Source organism: Helianthus annuus, chromosome 6 (assembly GCF_002127325.2).
Source record: "Helianthus annuus cultivar XRQ/B chromosome 6, HanXRQr2.0-SUNRISE, whole genome shotgun sequence".
In the NCBI taxonomy this organism is placed as follows: Eukaryota; Viridiplantae; Streptophyta; class Magnoliopsida; order Asterales; family Asteraceae; genus Helianthus; species Helianthus annuus.
Window position 1 is genome coordinate 131789496 of NC_035438.2, and position 20999 is coordinate 131810494.

Here is a 20999-nt window from a genome sequence, read left to right on the forward strand (position 1 = left end):
TATTTATTATTTTTTAAAATATAGGTGTACCGTGTATATATTTACCTAATAAAACCCTAATTGTTTCATCCTTTTTTCAGCCGCTCCTTCACCCCCTTGTAACATCAGGTTCTTACCTCCAAGATCTGTAAACATCGAACAATAAACCATCAAAGATTGAAGCCTTGGCCCTCGAAGTTGAAGTCCGAGATCTATAAACATCGAAGATCTATAAAAGATGAAGGTTTGTGTTTCTAAATCTTCGACCTCACTAACCTACAGATGTCACACCCTGACTTTTGCGGAAGCGTGATTACGGTGTGACTTTCTTAATACCATTGCATTCAATCATAACAATAACTATGTGATAAAACCATAGATTCGTCATCCATTAAATAAGGTTGAAAACATCACAACATCCTTGTTTAAACATAGACTTCAAATTTAAGTTTTACAAACCATACGAATTGTTTACGAGTTCACTAAGGACTCATCAACATATATTAAATAAAACCAAGGTTTGGAAGACTTGTCTCGTCCAGGATTAAGACACCCAATCCAACCCTCAAAGTCATGGATAACATCTTTATTTATAACGCAGCATGAAACTTCCAACGCCCGCCAGATCCACTTACTAGTTCCCTGAAATACATGTATTTTGGAAAACATCAACAAAAGTTGAGCGAGTTCGTGTGTTCGTATGTGTCTATGAATAAACCTTTGAAACCATTGTAAGTATGAATGTAAGTTTGTAAATCCCAGTATGAAAGCAACAAGGAAAAACAGATCACCAATGGTTTGCAAGGCCATTGATATGTGTGACGTGATGCAGGAAAGCTCAAACCTAGCAAATTTTACACCGGGCTTCCGGCTGTAAGACATAGTCTACCCATGGACCAAACCCTAGTCCAACATGGGCGGGGCTCGCTACACCCAAAAAGATCTATCACTCATGTCCCTCGGTCCTATAACGAGGATTGATGGCCTTAAGCGTTATACCCACCACTCACATGATCTAAGTGTACCCTTCCTTAGCTAACCATACCAAATAATAACGTTTGTAAACAATTGTGACATGTACTTCACCCCCGAAGTTATAAAACTGAAAACAGTTAAAGAAAAAGGGGGAACAAGAAACTCACAGTCTTGCGTCTTCAATAATCGTAACTCGAACTTCTCCAGTGAACACGACTACCTACAACGTGCTAATGTCTATTAGACGAACGGGTCGTGCCTTGACTTAGTATTAACGTTTCTAAGTTACGTTTCTTTTGATATTATTCTAAGTCACATAATTATTTGTTAAAATAATTAATGTTTTAACTTAAATTATATTTATAAATTTTGGAATAATTGTTAAACAACATTTTTTTTGTAATAATACTACCCAAGTATTTATACTTGTATTTCCTTCCCAAGGATGGGGGTATCTTATACATGTGTATTTTTGCCATATTTTGAGGTCGTATTCCGGTGTGTATTTATACGTGCAAGAATATGTATTTTTATTGTATTTATTAAGTATCCTCATACTTAATTTCGCATAAATTATTCCGGAATATTATCTTTAATACATATCCAATATATATTTCCAAAATATATATTTTAAGGAATATTACTTAGAAAAATTATTTATAATTTCTGATGTGTGCAAGGTGTTATATAATTTAGGTGTATATTTTAAGCCCTTTTACACTTTTTAGCCAAGTTTTAAATTTATAAAACACGATATTTACTAACACTAAACACACATATGGGCAAGTGCACCCATCGTGGACGTAGTATAGTGTTGGTAAGATACCGAGGTCGTCCAAGGACACAAGAGCTTTTAGTACCGGTTTATCCTCAACGTCTAATCAAATCAAAAGTTAGAAAAAGGTTTTTAAACTAGAAAAATAAAACTAACTAAAATGCTGAAAATAAAAATAAAAGTAAAAACAGATAGACAAGATGAATCACTTGGATCCGACTCGTGTGTAGTGTAACCTTTGATTATTTTCGCACTTTTGCACTTATTTAAGAGATTATCTTAGTTATTGTAGTAGGCTCCTCTTTTGAAGGTGACGTTACCCTCAACCCAGTAGTTTGAGTCAGCAAGGATACAATCCTAAAGGGTCGGATTATTGAAAGATAATTAATTAAGTTATTAATGCATAATGTGGTAGGCCTCTCTTTTGAAGGTGACGTTACCCTCGGCTAAGTAGTCTGAGTCAGCAGGGATACAGTCCTAAGTAGCCGGGTTAAGGTATTAATAGTAGTTTAACTTATGAGGGGATCAAAGAGTTTGGACCCCCGCCATCCAATACCGGTGGGTATTGAAGGAGGTCCTACTAAATTTAACCCAGGTCCTTTGCAGGATCTATACACTGAACAAATTCGTCGACTTTGACCAATAGATTTTCAGCGACACCTTGTGGATATTTGATGGATCTATCAGCGTGTTGTATACTTATCTTTGTAGGACTTGTTTTTCCTAAGCCGAGTCGATTAAACATTGATGAGGGCATGAGGTTGATGCTTGCTCTGAGATCTGCTAGTGCATTACGAATGGGGGATTTCCCAATTGAGCAAGGAATTGTGAAGCTTCCGGGGTCAAGTTTCTTTTGTGGAAGTTTGTTGAGTAGTAAGGCGGAGCATTCTTCGCCTAAGTTAACTAATTGCAATGATTCAATTTTCCTTTTATGAGTGAGGAAGTCCCTCATAAATTTTGAATATTTAGGCATTTGAGTTAGGATCTCGATAAATGGAATATTAACATGCAATTGTTTTAGTAAATTTTCGAACTTTGCGAATTGCTCATCGGTCTTCTGACGAATTAACCGACCGGGGTATGGAACCGGAGGAGTCTTAGCCGGCTCTTGAATTGGTGGAGAAGCCTTCTCTTGTTGGGGCGCGGGTGGAGTTGGTTGTTTAGATTGGCTTCCTTCAGTTGGTGGAAGTGGAGCCTCTTCAGGACCCACGGTACAGTTTCTCAATGCTATGAGATGTACTTGCGCCTTTGGGTTGGTTTCGGTATTACTTGGTAACGCGCCTTGTGGTCTCTTGGAGAAATTTTGAGCTAGTTGATTTAACTGTTTTTCAATGTTTTGAATGCAAGCTTGTTGATTTCTAAAATTCGATTCCAATTGTTGAAATCGATCCGAGTTTTTCTTTTCGGTGTCGGAGATGAGGCGAAATACAATATCTTCAAACCTTTCTCGTCCACCTTGTTGTTGAGAAAAAGTTTGTGATTGTTGAAAGTTAGTTCGTTGGTTTTGTTGGTTACTACTATTGTCGGGATCTCTCCAACCAAGGTTAGGGTGGTTACGCCATCCTTGGTTGTAGGTACCCGTTGGAGGACCCGAAGGCCTAGGTCTATTATCAATGTAGTTTACTGTTTCCGTTTGATCATTTAATTCTTTCATACAACTCCAATTTTCATGTGGCCCACCACACCCTTCACAAGCCATTACCGAGACCGTTTTTGTCATTTCTAACTTTTTGATTTTTGAAGAAAGGGCCTCGATTTGGGCTTGCAAAGAGGTGTTTTCATCAACCTTATGGGCGCCCGGGGCAATAGATTTATTGCCTCGGGGAGTGTGCCACTGAAAATTGGTTTTAGCAATTTCCTCAATTTGATTATATATTTCATTTGGGCGCCGATTACCTAAAAGTCCCCCGGAGCTAGAATCAAGTGTTTGTCTTGTGTGTGGCAACAACCCATTGTAGAAAGTGGATACTTGTTGCCATACCGCAAGACCGTGATGAGGACACTTTCTTAGTAGCTCCTTGAACCTTTCCCAAGTTTCATATAAGGATTCCCCATCCTCTTGTGAATATGTATTAATTTCAGTCATTAATTTAGCCATTTTAGCAGGAGGGAAATACTTATATAAAAACTTTTGGGCTAGTTCATCCCAGGTGTTTACCGAACCAACTGGGAGGGTATTAAGCCAAGCCTTAGCTCGGTCTTTTAGTGAAAATGGAAACATACGAAGGCGGATGGCGTCGTTTGATGCCCCATTGATCCGAAAGGTATCACATATTTCTAAGAAATTAGTAATATGTAGATGAGGATCCTCGTCCGCAAGCCCATGGAAGGTTGCGGAGTTTTGAAGCATTTGTATCAAATGTGGCCGAAGTTCGAAGTTGTTGGCTTCGACATTCGATACATTGATAGCGGCGCCTAGATTACCTACGGTGGGGCGTAGGTAATCCATGAGGGTACGTTGGTCCGCCATCGGAAGTGGGTCTCCCGAAGCTTTCTCTTGGTTTTTAGCTTTAAGTCTTTTTCTGAGAAAGCGTTCGGGTTCTTCAAGAGGTTCTTTTATGTCTCTACTAGAACTGGAGCTCATACACTACGTAAAAAGTCGTGGCGCCTGGGTTCCTAGTCCTGCAATAAAAACAGAAAAGAACGTTGGTCAGGAGGTTCACCACTGCCCCGTATTCAGCTGGACACGGCCCGTGGTCGGAGATACAGTGATTGTTTTCCGGATCGCTGTTACTGGGGAGTTGGACACGGCCCCGTGTTGCACCGACACGGCCCCGTGCTCAACTGTCTGTAACTCGGAAAATAAAAACTGCCAGTGACAATGCTGGGCTCGGCCCGTGTCCGACCAGGCACGGCCCGTGCTGAGCTCTGCAGAAACTGAAAAAAAAACAACGAAAATCCTAAAAATAAAAGAAAAATTTAGAAAAACGATTAGGCCGTTGATTCCTAACTTTCTTAAAATCCTTGTGTCCCCGGCAAGGGCGCCAAAAACTTGATGTGTGCAAGGTGTTATATAATTTAGGTGTATATTTTAAGCCCTTTTACACTTTTTAGCCAAGTTTTAAATTTATAAAACACGACATTTACTAACACTAAACACACATATGGGCAAGTGCACCCATCGTGGACGTAGTATTGTGTTGGTAAGATACCGAGGTCGTCCAAGGACACAAGAGCTTTTAGTACCGGTTTATCCTCAACGTCTAATCAAATCAAAAGTTAGAAAAAGGTTTTTAAACTAGAAAAATAAAACTAACTAAAATGCTGAAAATAAAAATAAAAGTAAAAACAGATAGACAAGATGAATCACTTGGATCCGACTCGTGTGTAGTGTAACCTTTGATTATTTTCGCACTTTTGCACTTATTTAAAAGATTATCTTAGTTATTGTAGTAGACCCCTCTTTTGAAGGTGACGTTACCCTCAACCCAGTAGTTTGAGTCAGCAATGATACAATCCTAAAGGGTCGGATTATTGAAAGATAATTAATTAAGTTATTAATGCATAATGTGGTAGGCCCCTCTTTTGAAGGTGACGTTACCCTCGGCTAAGTAGTCCAAGTCAGCAAGGATACAGTCCTAAAGTGCCGGGTTAAAGTATTAATAGTAGTTTAACTTATGAGGGGATCAAAGAGTTTGGACCCTCGCCATCCAATACCTGTGGGTATTGAATGAGGTCCTACTAAATTTGACCCAGGTCCTTTGCAGGATCTATACACTGAACAATGGCAAGACTCTTACCAAACCGTTCCCTTAACCCCTGACCAGATAGCCAACATATCTCCATATAGACCGTGGAGATATGAATGGTGAAAATCTTTTATTTTATATAGACAGTAAAATAATGCCAAGACACCACGGACAAACGATAAGGAAGAATCACCTTCAACATAAGAAACTAGTTATTAAAGTCATTAATACATAACCAATTAAAAAGTGCAAAAAGATTAAAAATAAAAGTATTACACTAAACACTTGTCTTCACCAAGTGATGTAAGAGACTTAGGCAAACATGGCCTTTGATTGTCAAGAACTCTTACGATCAATCTTGGATCCCGAGACGACTCACACACTCTATGATGGACAATGGATGATGGTGGTGGATGATGTTGTGATAGTGGTGGGTGGTGGGTGAAGTGTGAGAGAGGTGTTGTGCCAAGGGATGAGTTGCAAGTAATCCAAGCATTCCTATTTATAGGCTGAACAGAAGCTCGGGCACGGCCCCGTGTCCATCCTTCTCTCTTTCTTCATTAATTGCAGTTTGTCTGCATTAGTTGACCACGCCCCCATGTCCGCTGAGCACGACCCCGTGTGCAGAAGCGTATTTGTACTATCAAGATTTGCCTAGATTCTGCGAATCTTATAGTTGACCACGGCCCCGTATCCGCTGAGCACGGCCCCGTGGTGGGCGATAGAAGCTTCTACAACTTTGTCTTTTCTGCTGATACTTGGGCACGCCCCCGTGCTCACTGAGCACGGGGCGTGTTCAGTCTTCTGTCTTCTTGATTTTGCTTGGGAAGATGCTGTCAGGGGGTCGGGCATGCCACGTTTGTTCCTTTTCTTGTATTTATGTTAGATTTAGTTGGCTTTTTGCTTCTTTTGTTCATTTGCGCTCATTCAATCTTGAAAATACAAAAGGAAGACAAAAAGAGACTTTTTCCAACATTAGTACTAAAAAAGGGTTAGTTTTACGCCACAATTGATGTAATTTATATGTTGCATTTTGTGCACATCAATTTCTCTTTTTGGCAAAAATATTTGTAGTTTCCAAAATAATATATTCTTAAGTCTAACTTAGAAAATATTTATCAACTTATTTTTATCCAAAAATAATGTATTTCAAGTTTACTTAAGAAAATATATTTTTTCTCAAAAATAATATATCTTCTACTAATTCCAAGGAAAATATATACACTTATACTTGTCAAAAATGCTATATTTTTCCCTTGTCAAGATATGGTATACTCTTGAAGTAATTGTTAAAATTCATATTTTCATTCCTTTTTATCCAAAATAGTATTTACCAAAATATACTTTGTGAACATATTTTCCCGAATATTTTGTAAGTTACATTTCTTGTTCGGTTTCGCCAATATTTTGTGTGTAACTTGTATGCTTATTCCTTGGGATTTTGGTAATATTTTGGATTGTAATTCTTGGTGTTTTTGTGAGTTATATTATTTTAAGTCCTAAAATAACATAACTATTACACAAAGTATACAAATAATCACACACATGTGTCTTCTATATATATATATATATATATATATATATTCTAATTATATATTTAGCCACTTTTATTTTATAAAAACCAACCTCCAACACTTATATTTTTGTAACAAAAATTGTGGCAAAGTTTATGTAATAATTTATGGTTTAAAATTACACTTTGTAAATATTCGTTTGAAAATATTTTTCTAAGTGTTTATATTTTTAGAAAATTTTGCTATAGTTTCCCCTAAAAATGGAGGTTTCCATGCTTTCAAGCATATCATTTTCTTTTGTAAAAATCATCACAATCAACTTTAAACAACTTACACTTACCAATTTTGCCAAAATCATGCTTAATCTACCACTTCATGAACTTGAAAGTTTTTGAAAATTTGTAGTAACTTGGTAGTGTGTTTAGTGAGTTTAGTTACCCTTTAAAGTGTGGTTGTTTATTTAAAAACATCATTGTTGAAAGATTTAGATGTTTACAACTTGTAATCATGTTTTATAAAAATGTTTCTTTATGAAATTTTCTTGTTACACAAGTGTTTCTACACTTGTTTAACCACCAAAAATAGTGTTTGTTCACGTAAGAACCAAGTTTTAACAAAACTTATATTTAAACTTGGTTTCTTTAGAATAATCCATGAAATATTTAGATCTACAATATTAACAATATACTTTGATCATTACTTTACAAGAAAACATTATGTTTCTTTCAAGTTCATGCTTTATGTGTGGATGATCCATCATCCTACAACAATTTCTATTCTCAGATCTTGCTAGATTATGTTTTCAATCATGAAGTTAGCAAGATCATATGATGATCAACATCATTTCTACAAACAATCAATGATCAACAAGCATAACAACTCATATTCATCAAGATTACTTCACATTTTAAGCTTATGTTCATATTTACTTCTCATGATCTTTAGTGTTCTTCAAGATTAGTTACTTGTAACATCTTTTAACCTACTAAAATAGAAGTAAAATGGAGTGTACAAGGATCTTACCACTAGCTCCAGGCTAGGGATGATTCAAGTGAAGAAAATGAGTGGGTAAAAGCAAGCAAGAGAGGTCCTTCAAGCTCCAAATCCACCAAGCTTCCTTGTATGAACTTTATCACCCTTGTATGTGCTTAGAATGGATGAGGAAGCTTGAATGATGGTGGTGGTGTAAGTGTGGGTGTTCGGCCGAGAATGAGAGCAAGAGGGAGGAGAAGATCAAGTGTGTGTAAGTGTGTGTGAGATAATGAAATCATAACCTCCCATGTCTTACTTATAACTAAGTTTAGGTGTTAACCCTTGTGTAATATGTTTCATGGACTAACAACAAGATCCAATAAAATAAACCAATGAAATCTCCATGTGGGGGCCATGTTGGGCTGTGAGATAGGTGGGGGGGGGGGGTCTAGCTTAGGCTTTAACCATCTAGTTACATACAAGTTCAAATCCAAGTGTTAGTTGCATACTTTAGTTAGTAGATATTTTGTATGGGGTGTTATGATGTTCGGGGATCATAACTAGCTTGGAAACATTAAAACAGTGCTTCTAGTGTAATTTTGATGTTTCGGGTAGTGTCCGGTTGTTTGGTTAGATACTGGTTCGTTAAAGTGCTAAACTATACAGTTTAGTGTTCTTTATGTACCCTTTTGTGACACTTTTGATTCCCGACACTTAGGAAAGCATTCAGGACCATTTAACCATGTTTCTGCATAATATCAGAGTGTTTAATTGCTGATTTATGCTGAATTCAGCACTTTGTGTGGGTTTTAGGCACTTTCCGGCACTAAAACTATCCCTTAGAAAAGCAGTTTTGGGATCCTTACTCTCCTACACACTATACTAGTGTGGTACTTAGTTTCCGGCTCATTTTGTATCTCAACACACTCCCTGTCTATGTACTGAACTTCGTCAGCATATTCCTGATTTATCAGGTAGCTGTACTAACTGTACTTAATGCATCATTTGAGGCAATATAGCTTTCATTCAATATTGGTATGACATTTGACAATGTATGATGCACATGTTTGTGTATGGCAGTAATCAGAATGCAGTTAATTGTAATTTCAGCATAGTCGTTAAGCACTAATCAAGATTAATTAATTGTACGGATACCTGGATTTTTAACAGTTGTCACAACAGATTCATTAAAGTAGATTCAGTTTAGTTTAAGAATTACTAATTCATTGGTTGGATTAAACTAGTTATATAAATATATGATGAAAACCTGCGACCCCACTATGGATTATTTAAGTTTTTTTTAAACCTACTGATGCAAACCTACTAATTGATATGTATTACACTTTTGCAGGTTTCATTTTGGAAGAATGCACTAAACAGGATGATTGGAAATGAAAGATTATGTGTTTGTTTTTGTAGAGAAACAATGAATTGTGTTTTTTGTTTTTTTGAACATCGATCTGATGTTTTAATTGTTATGTGAAAATTAGAAACTTTTATTTTTGAAACTTATTTTTTTGAATTTTGGATATCCGTTTCATTATCCGAATCCGTATTCGAAAATTCGGATATCCGGATTCCGGCCCGGATATCCGAATTTTCGGATACGGATTCGGATAGTGAAATCGACTATCCGAAATGACCGGATATCCGAAATTCGGATATCCGGTTTTGAACACCCCTACTAAGTATGTTACTTTGTGCAAACCACATGGACTAACTATGTAATTAACTCAAAAAAATCTAATTAATCAAAAAAATTCTAAACAATCATAGAAATTCTAAAAAAAATCCAAAAAATTATAAATAATAAAAAAAATCCTAAAAAAACTAAAAAAACTAAAAAAACAAAAATTATAAAAATAAAAAAATTCTAAAAAAAATAACAAAAGTTCTAAAAAATCATAAAGATTCTAAAAAATAAAAAAACTCATAAAAAATCAAAAAAAATCATAAAAAACAAAAATTCTAAAAAACCAAAAAAAAAACTTCAAAGAGAAAAAAAAAACAATAAACATCCTAAAAAATTAAAAAAAATTCTAGAAATTCTAAAAATTCTAAAAAATAAAAAAAACATAAAAATCCGAAAAAATCCGAAAAATTCTAAAAAAAACTAAAAAATATAAAAATCAAAACAATTCTAAAAAATAAAAAAAAGTATTTTTATAATTTTTTTAATTTTTTGATTTTTTATAGTTTTTTTGATTTTTTTAGAATTTATTTGTTTTTATGATTTTTTTTTACTTTTTTATAATTTTTTTGATTTTTTAGATTTTTTTATTTTTTTTATTTTTTTTGGATTTTTAGAATTTTTTGGATTTTTTAGAATTTTTATGATTTTTTAAATTTTTTTTGATTTTTGATTTTTTTTGGATTTTTATAATTTTTATGATTTTTTAGAATTTTTTTAATTTTTTAGAATTTTTATGATTTTTTTTACTTTTTAGAATTTTTTGGATTTGTTAGAATTTTTATGATTTTTTAGAATTTTTTTGATTTTTTAAAATTTTTTTTTGATTTTTTAGAGTTTTTTGGATTTTTTAAAATTCTTATGATTTTTTGGATTTTTTTTATTTTTATAACTTTTTGGATTTTTTAGAATTTTTGGATTTTTTAGAATTTTAGAACCCATCTTAACCCAAACCCCTTCTAACCCAAACCCATCTTGACCCATTACCCAAACCCATCCAACCTTTTTTTTAAAATACCCATCCAGACCCAAGCCCATGTTGACCCATTACCCAAACCCATCCAACTTGCCCACTTTGCCACCACTAATCAAAATGATAACATGAAACAAATGATCAGGATCATCGGTTAACTGACCTATAAGCGAACCGAATTTGATCCAAAAACCGATCAGTTAATACAAATAAATAACCAAAACTTTCGGTTTTGATTCACCAGGGGCTCAAAACTAATAAACAAAACTGCCAGGTACACACTTTTAATTATTTGGACACGGAAGATACCTGTTTTTCATCATTTTACAACAATGTATGCTAGGAATGATTTTGTTTATGTTTCTAGTTTTCGTAATAGAGAAACGTGAATACCTTCCAGGTAGGGCTGTAAACGAGCCGAGTCGAGCCGAGCTAGACTCAGCTCGAGCTCGGCTCGAACTCGAATCGAGCTGGCTCGGCTCGAGCTTGAATTTCAAATCTAGCTGAGATTTGAGGCTTGAGCTCGACTCGATTAGAATTCGAGCTAGCTCGGCTCGGGCTCGATCTAGCTCGAACTAACAAAGAACCGCAAAATTTAATACTTAAAAAACCCTTAAAAATGAATTTCTTCATAGACTATGGGCTATAATTGCCATTTAATTTAACCATATGACTATGGGGCTGTTTGGTAGCCTCTGAATGGTGATTAAGAGGCTACCTCTTAATGGAACCATTAAGAATTTTACCAATGAGAATGTAGAAGAATGTGACATGTGATGATTTACCATTCAGAGGTTACCTCTTAACCATTCAGACTTGAGGTTACCTCTTATTCGTTCAGATGTTTTAAACCATTAAGAGGTAGCATCTGAATGGTTATTAAGAGGCTACCAAACAGCCCCTTAGGAGAGATACTCCCTTAATTTTTGTTTTCTAAACGATGTGGGACAAAAAATGAAGGATGTAAACCTTATCAAGCCAGCTCACGAGCCGAGCTAGGCCAAGCTCGAGCTCGGCTCGTTTACAAATCGAGCCGAGCCGAGCTGACTCGTTTACAACCGAGCCAATTTCGAGCCTAGCTTTCTTCGAGCTTTTTTCGAGCGAGTTTCGAGCGAGCTGCGAGCCACGAGTTTTTTGAACACCCCTACTTTCAGGTTGGGATGTTACACTGCAAAAGCTAGACAAATGACTGAATGTAATATGGACTAACTCAAGAAAACATATATAGTTCATATCATGTAGAACCATGTATCCGCTTTAGGTTCATGTAGAGAACTATATACATAATACAGGGTATGTTTAGCAAAATTAGCTGGTGGGTGGAAGCTGGTAGCTATAGCTTTTAAGATATATTAAGGTGTTTGACAGAGTAGCTGGAACTTTTAATAAAATGTATAAAATGACCAAAATGGACATAACTAAAACGTTTATTATCTTTAATGGTTAAAATAGTCATTTTTTTTTCCCTAAAAGCTTGTAGCTCCTTCTAAACGCGCGTTCAACCAAAAGTTTCAAGCTCCTTCAACCAAACAAGACTTTTTATTGAGTACGGGTTTTTTCTTAAAAGGTTAAAGCTAGAAGCTGCTAAAAGCTCCTAAAAGCTCCATACCAAACATACCCATAGATATGAGATATCATGAGTACAAAAATCAAGGATCCTCAAATCAAGTATAGATCCATATTATGTTGGGGATTTCATAATAATCCATAACCAGTTGAACAAAATCATGATGAGAACACAAACTAAAACTAATATCCCTCTTTATTCCCATATAAAATTAACAAACAAATAAACAAACAAACTCCAAACTTATTACCTTACCCTATAACAAAAGAAAACAATTGTAAATGATCAATATCCATAACATTAAACATCTCGAAAATCCTTAAGAACACGCAATGATGAAGAAGATAACGAATTTCGATTCAGAAACATCGAATCCGGATTATAAAAAGGACTTGGTGTGCACAAGAAATCCACCCGGTTTGTTGGAAAAACCGGTGTAGGGTTAAAATAAGGATCAAACCCTAGCCGAAAAGGTGGTGGTGCAACCCCAACACCACCCTCAACAAAACAAGAATTAATATCATGATTAACACTGCTCCCATGCTCCTCCGTCACGACCGATGTGGACTCGTTATCGTCAATATTCGCTTGACATTTGGCCCGTTGTGTGTCCTCTAGAGGCCGGGTGTATCCGGTGAGTTTTTGAACCAAAGCCATGAAATCACGTGGTTGTGTATGGATCACTTTTGGCGAATGCGTGTAGATTATAAGGGGCCGTGGGGGCGGTTGTTGTTCTACGGGTTTGGTCTTCTCGGTGGAGGAGGGTGGAGGTAGACAGTGGATGAAGTTGGAGTCCTTGGTGGTCTTAAGTGGTGGGTGATCATATGTGCCATATTCGTATTGTTCTTGTTTTGCATGGAATGGTGTAGGGCTCATGGTTGTAAGTGTACGGATGGTATGATCTATAGGAAAAAATGGTAGGTTTAAATACAAGAAAATTTTTGTTAGTTTGGTTGTTCCTGGTTGTGTGGTCAGGTTGTTAAAGGGTTAATAAAACATGTGTTTTATAAAATATTATCTAAATTGTTTTTTAATGGAAAGTATTTGGAGACTACTTTGGTGAACGAAAGATTAATGGTCTAGTAATTTTTTTCAAGCGTAAAAAATTATTTATTCAGTTATTTTTAAATTAAAGATGATAGTGAAGATTAATGGAAACGGGTTGATTAAATACACTCCTTTTTTTACTAGTCATACATCTCTTTCTAAGAATATAGTTTAAAAGTACAGTTTAAAAGTTGTTAAATTTCACCCATCTAAACAATATTTTTTTACTAGTCATACATCCCTTTCTAAGAATATAGTTTAAAAGTTGTTAAATTTCACCCATCTAAACAATTCAAATATTGTTTTTGAATTTAAAGACATTTTCTCTTACTAGTATTTTATTATGTTTCTATAAAACGTCATTAAAATTGATAAAAAAATATATTTTTAAACAATAAAAAAGTTTCAGAACTTTTTTTTGAAAAAAAAAAACAGTTGATTTTATATTTTTTTATTTGTTTCGTAATTTAGTTCTCTCATCTTTCTATTTCTATTATTATTATATTAAATTTATTAAAAGTAATAAGACGTAAAAAGAAAATAAAACGTTATTTAAGTTAGCCAGCTTAAGCTTCGTTTAAATTTTTGTGTATTATTATTTATACAAATTGAATTCGAATACCCACTTCAAGCCGCTATGAACAAAAAATTCCCATTTCAAAATTAAAATGACTCGCTTTAGTTTAAAACGTAAGAAAACGATTATTTTTCAAATAATCAAAAGAGGTTTCTTTTTAAATAAAATGATGTTTTAAAAACAAGTACCAGTAATAATAATAATAATTAAAGATAAAAAAATAAAAGAAAAACAAAAGGCTTTGAATTATATTAATGTGAAAGTTGATGGATGAGGTATGTTCAGTAGAAAATGGGTACATTTAGCAGCATGCTGATGAAAAATACTAAAAATGGTTTACATATATTTTTATCTACACTTTGAATTTTTGATTGTTTACACAACTATTTTCAATAACATGAGTAGAGTTTGTTGGGTTCTTCAAAGTCAAACTTCAAAGATAGGGTATGTTTGGAAGCTTAACCTAACAAAAAGATTATCAACGACTAATGAATAAGGGCTGGACCAATTTTTATCCCTTTCGAACTGGAAAGTAAGTTGGCCTGAAGTGATATAAAGGGTTTGATATTAGTATTTCTTCTATGAATTCAATTCTAGGTTTAAACTAGTGGGCCGGTTTGGGTTGGGTTGTGTTTTAAATTAGGTTTAAAACATGCTCGGGTTAAATTGGTTCTGATCAAAATGAAACGTTTCAAAAAGTATGATTTGGTTTTGGAGCAAAATAAATTTTGGCCAAAATGTCTTATGTTAACAAGTACAATTGCCTAGAACAAAAAATATCAAATGGGTTTATATATATTATATTATACTAGTAGGGCGTCCATACGATGCGGCGGGAGCGACACTTTACTCGTTAAAATTTTAAACAGTTCTAAAGATCATAAAGATATATATTTGAGTAAACTGCCATTTTGGTCCCTGCGGTTTGGGCACTTTTGCCATTTTAGTCTAAATCTCAAACTTTTTACATCTGGGTCCCTGTGGTTTGCATTTTGTTGCCATTTTAGTCCAAAACTCAAAAACCCCATTTTTTACTGTTGCAACCTCCTATTTTGTCTTTTAGTTCAGGGGCATTTTGGTCATTTTGCTTTTCATTTAACATATTAATAATTAATATAACATATTAATAAAAGTTGTTCATCATCCCCAAAATGCAGAAACAACTCTATTCAAAACCCCCCAAATCACTCTCCAAAATCATCCAATCTGAACCGTGTGGCAGAGTACTCCGTCACCGCCGCCAGTCCAGACCAAACCGTTCCAGTTCGAGAAGCAAAAGGTTTCAGTTCGAGAAGCAAGTCGGTGAGTTCTTTAAACACTAGATCGAGTCAGGTACATCTGCAAAATTGAGTTTGACTTCCCAAATTCATGATCAAATTCAAAGCATCCAACTTCTAATTGTAGTCAAACTCATTGACTTTGAATCTGCAATATCTTCATGAATCGTTCAAAAACCCCAGCAACATGAATCATTCAAAAACCCCATCAGAGAGAACGAGAGAAGAACATACCTGACGGAGACGATGAATGACGTCGGTGATTGTGGCTGCCACCAATGCCCCCATCTGCCACCACAGCCCCCATTTCTCTACACCACCAGCAGCAAACACCAGCCACCACCGCCCCCATCTACCACTACCTCCGCCGTGAGCGGAGGCGTCGCTACCACTGTTGCTGTAAACTGGGTGTCGGCCATCCTCCTTTCTCCGATTCTCTCTCTCTGTTTCAGGTGTGTTTGTGGAGAGATAAAAGGGTGGTTGTGGGTGTCGGCTTCGTCAGAGAATGGACGTCGAACGTCGGTTTGCAGAGAGAGAGAGGTGAGTGGTCATGGTGTAGATGAGGGAGGAGATGAGTGGTCGTGGTGTGTGTGACCGGAATAATGGCTCCGGCAGCCGGCTCCTCTGGGAGATCTGGATCGTGGGTTGAGGTGGGTGAAGGTGAAGAGTAAATTAATTTTGTGAATGTCTGTATGTATATATATAATATATAATTAATTTTGTTTTAATTTATTAAAAGAGTAAATTAAAATGACCAAACTACCCCTGCGGATAAAGACAAAAAAGGAACCTTAAAACAGTAAAAAATAAGATATTTTGAGTTTTGGACTAAAATGGCAACAAAATACAAACCACAGGGACCCAGATGTAAAAAGTTTGAGATTTGGACTAAAATGGCAAAAGTGCCCAAACCACAGGGACCAAAATGGCAGTTTACTCTATATATTTTTAACTATAGTTATTTGCAAATACCCAAACCAAAACGTTTATTCAACCCTTGAAACCAATCTGAAATATTACAATCACTATAACTAACTCCTAATCTACTCACAAGATTATCAACAAGATAATCTCTACACGATTAACAGATAACAATCTACAAACACAAATTCATGAATCTGTGTTGAACAATATGAAAACCCAAATCGCTTTATGAAGAGAGAGAAAACAAAGTGTGTCTAAATTAACTTCTAAAAGTCTCTCTTTTCTTTTATATTAGGGTAAATTACTTTTTGAGTCCCTGTGTTTTGGGGGTTTTAACTACATGAGTCCAAAATCAAAATGTTTAACGCCCACAGTCCCTATAAGCACTTTTCTTAACCATTTGAGTCCAATTTTCTAACACAGTTAGAATTCTGTAGTTAAGTTTTGTTAAATGACTAAATTACCCCTATAATTAAAAAATAAAAACTAATTTATTTAGATTTCTATCTATTTCTTATCTTTATCTCTCTCAAATAACATCTCCCAATGACAGTAACTTGATGACCACTCTGTACCAAATCCCTTTCTTCATCGTCTTCTCAATCTCAACCCTCCAGCTTCAACTCCATGTGATCTTCACAACACAATTCTTCTACACTCAAAATAAAGAAACTAAGCTATAATGACCCACTGAAATTATGTAGCGTGGAAGACTGAACCATGAAGAAGAAAATGAAACATGGGGAAGACTGAACCTGGGGAAGAGGGGTAGCCATCTGGTTCTGGCCTTGACCGCCAACCAGATTTCGGACACCATTTGCCTTCTTCTTCTTGTCCATCTTTATGAACACCTGGAAAGTAAGATTCTGTTATGCCACATCTGAATCAACAGCCCCCCATATCTGAATCACCACCCCCCACCCCCAAATCCCCAAAATCAGATCTATAATCTTTCACATCCCCAAAATCTTTAATCTGGATCACATCCCCAAAAATTTTCTGATTTGAAAAGCAAACTTCAACAGCAAATCTAATATAAGCAGTTCATCCAATCTATTTATTTGAACTTTTTGAGTTTAAACGCTGGAAAAATGAGATTTGATAGTGACGACGGTGGAACTCACCGATGGTTAGGGTTTCAGTGGCGGCGTTAGGGTTTGGCTCCGATGGTGATAACGGTGGTTAACCCAGTGGTGGTGTGGTTGATACGGTGGTGGTGATGGTGATGGGGTTGGTGTGATGGTGGTGGTGCTGTGGTTGGTGCGATGGTGGTGGTGTTGTGGTTGGTGCGATGGTGGCGATAGTGCGACGGTGGTGCAGTGGGGGTGTGGTGGTGGAGGGTGCTAGTATGTATATAGAGAGTGTGTGTGTGCAGTGACTACTGTGTGAAATGTAGGGGTAAGCAAGTTCAGGTCCGGACCGAAAATAACCGAGAACCAAACCGAAAATATACCTAACCCGACCCGAATCCAAGTACCTAGGTATTTAGATCGGTTCCAATTTTTCATATAAAATAGGGTCGGGTCGGGTCGGTTCTCGGTTCTTTTCATGGTGAAACCCGACTTGGACCTATGGACCGGAACCGACCCTATATTTAGGGTAGTGAATCGGTTCTGTATTTTATGTTTGATCGGTTCTGGGTCGGGTCGGGTAATGGTCAGGTTGGGTCGGGTTTTTCCTTTTGCTCACCCCTAGTGAAATGTGAGTAATTAGTTTTATATATAATATTAAAATCTTATGCATTAAAGACTTGTTCATTATACTTTTGTGCATATAAGAGTTGTACTTTGTGTGTAAATGACTAAATTGCCCTTGTAGCTAACAGACTTGGTGGATGAAGTTAAAAATTGGACTCAAATGGTTAAGAAAAATGCTTATAGGGACTCAGGGAGTTAAACATTTTGATTTTGGACTCAAGTAGTTAAAACCACCAAAACACAGGGACTCAAAAAGTAATTTACCCTTTATATTATCTATGATATAGACCGTATTCGAGTACACCGTATGTGAGTATGCGAGAGTCTTGTATTACAATCCTCTAACGACATGGGCCAAGGTGAAGCCGGCCCATGCCTTTGCCTTCAATCCTTTATGTAACACTTACTAAGCCCACTTGCAAGACACAGGTCCAAACATCTACACAACTATAAGCTCAGCAGGCTAATGCATAGTATTTTACCTCATACAAAACTGTTGGGATTGAACCCTACCAAAGGAACAGATAATAAAAGCCAAAACTGGATCACAGCAGTAGATTCAGAATAAGCAGATGTTTGGTTGCAAGTCTCTCCCCTTGAAAGTGGTTTCAGCATCTGCTGACCTCCTATCTGCTGATCATGCAAACTGCTGACCTACAACTACTGATCAAGACAAAGTCTGATAGAAGAACTAAAGCTCTGCTGCTCAATCTACTGCCTTGGTTCAAGCATTGCTGATCATGACAAGTACTGTTGGGTTCACAGCAGTGGAAGGAAGCATCAGCAGTTTGAGTCTGTTTTATGTATTGAAATGTAATATCAGTAGTTAGCATAGCAGTGTTTGTATAGATCAGAGGTTAGAGTTTGTTAGGAGGTTAGATGTCACTTTCATGGTGACGTCAGCTTTGATGCTCAGTGGTTTGCAAGTGCCTATAAATAGAACAGTACTCTGTACTGTTCTGTTTAGCTCTTTCACCATCTTCTTTCTGCACGAACAAACACTGAGCTCGGGCTGAGGGGGAGTTTGCATATCATACACACATTGTAATCAGAGTTTAAAAATAAATTTAATCATTTGATTCAGTGTTTGAAAATGTATGATTGATAGCATTTCTTCTGTTTGATTGTGAAAAGTTTGCTTCCATTAAATTCCGCTGCACTACTCTTCCATTTGTTCATTTAAATTCAAACACAAATCACAATCAATCCAAACTTAGATCCTAACAATTAGTATCAGAGCTAGGACAGTCAAGTTTGATCTAACAATCATTTTGACGTAAATAGTTCAGCTCGAAATTGGTGATACTGATCGTTTGTTCGTTGTGTTGAAAAACAGAGTAAGGTTTAATCACCGATAAAGTTGATTAATCAGTGCCTGTAAAACAACCGGAAAGATGTCGCAATCACAAGATGACAAAAATAACGTTGGCTCTTTGTTTAAACCACCTATGGTGAAAAGAAATGAGTACAACATCTGGGAGCGAAGGATGTGTCACATCCTCGCTCAACAAAACACTGGATGTTGGAGGTCTATCGTTTTCGGTCCTCATGTTCCTATGGTGCCAAGCGCAGAGGACGCCAAAAAGTCCGTTCCTAAACCAACTGAAAATTACACTGAATTGGATTTTCAGAAGTTTGAACTGGATGCCAAAGCGTTTAGCATCATAGCCTCTGCACTCCCCAACGAAATCTATGCTGGACTGTTACATTGTAACAGTGCAAAAGAATTGTGGGATGCATTGAAGGAACAGTTCGGAGGAACGGAGGAGGTTATCGAAAACAATAGGGAAATTCTGAATCAGGAGTATGAAACGTTTTATCACATCAAAGGGGAGTCACTAACCCAACAATTTGAACGTTTCAGTTGTCTCATCGGTGAACTAAGGCTTGTTAAGGTTACATTTTCGAATGCAACCCAAAATAGCAGGTTCCTTAGATCATTGCCAGAAAAATGGGACACAATTGCTTTTGTCACCAGGAATTCAGCTGAATTCAAAGATCTGACCCTGACCCAACTCCATGGTAGACTCCTGACCTATGAAAGGGTGTTGAACCAAAAAAGGAGGTTGCAAGAGTCTGGTAAAGTTGCTGATGACTATTCATTCGGCAGCACAGCTCTGTTTGGTCAGGAAGAATCTGGCAGTAGCAGTAAGGATCAGAGTTATGATCACTTTATTGACATAACTGCTGGGGGTAACTTTGCCAACTCTGATTCTCACTCTACAAATTATGCTTTCACAGCAAATACTGAAAACCAAATGTCAGATAATTTGTGTTTTGAGCTGAATGATCTGCAGCATTTTGATCCCACTGACTTAGAAGAGATGGACATCTTGCATCAGTTGGCCTTTCTTAGTGTAAGAACAAGCAAGTTCTACAAAAGAACAGGGAGAAAATTTCCAGGGCTTCATGGAAATTTAAGGGTGGGGTTGGATAAGTCGAAAATCAAGTGTTACAAGTGTAGTAGGCTAGGTCACTTTGCTAGAGAATGTAGGAGTCAAACTACTGGTCCTATAATAACTCACCCTAGCACAAACCCTAGACCACAACAACAAAACACTGTGCACTATACCCAATATGCCCCTGCAGCACATGTTAACACTGCTCATTATGCTGCAACCCCTGTGCCAGTGCATTATGTTCAAACCACTATTCCACAAATTCAGTATGTTCAAGCCCCTGTTCCTCAGGCACAAGTGCAACCTGTTGCACCTCAAACAGCTACTCCAACTGTGACACAACCAGATCAGCAAAGCTTTTTCACACAAGGCTTTGTTGATTGGAGCAGCATGCCTGATGAACTTGGTGATGAAAATTTTGCTCTATATGCTTCTAATGATGCTTTTAATGATGAATACTGTTTGATGGCATTAGAGTCAATACCAGAAGGGGATGAGGCTGAAGGTGAACAACTAAGTGCTGAAACAGTGGATGAAGTTGCTGAAGCAGTGGTTACTGCAGTTGCTGGTGAACTACTGCTGGAAGAAAGTTCAGAAACCCTGATTGAACCACTGACCGACCCTTGGTCCAAAGAAGACAAGGAAAAAGAAGAGTTGAAAAAAGCTGGTGATGTAGAAGAGAGAGGTGATGAAGAAGATAATCATCAATGTGATTGTGCCATGATGCTGCTGCTAAGGTATCACCTCAAGTTCTTGAAAAACTGTGTTCAGACAACTGTGTTATTGCATTTGCTAACATTAAAGAGGTGAATGAAAACCTTAGAGATAAAATCTTGTCTGATGAGGTCAAATTTGAAAAGTCATTGAAAGAACTTAGAAACAAATTGGCTGAAAAAGATAAAGAGATCAGCAGCTTGAAAGAAGAACAAAGCATAACCAAAACT

At 36.4% G+C, this 20999-nt stretch overlaps 1 protein-coding gene and 1 non-coding gene across 2 annotated transcripts; one reads left to right on the plus strand and one right to left on the minus strand.

Annotated features, from left to right (window-relative positions):
* Positions 1-3714: 3714 nt before the first annotated feature.
* Positions 3715-3821, plus strand: LOC118480120. The gene has a single exon (XR_004861756.1). It is a non-coding gene; the product is annotated as a small nucleolar RNA R71 (small nucleolar RNA).
* Positions 3822-12434: 8613 nt separating this feature from the next.
* Positions 12435-13010, minus strand: LOC110870550 (VQ motif-containing protein 20-like). The gene has a single exon (XM_022119732.1). The coding sequence runs from the start codon at positions 13008-13010 to the stop codon at positions 12435-12437; it is 576 nt and encodes a 191-aa protein (XP_021975424.1).
* Positions 13011-20999: the final 7989 nt, after the last annotated feature.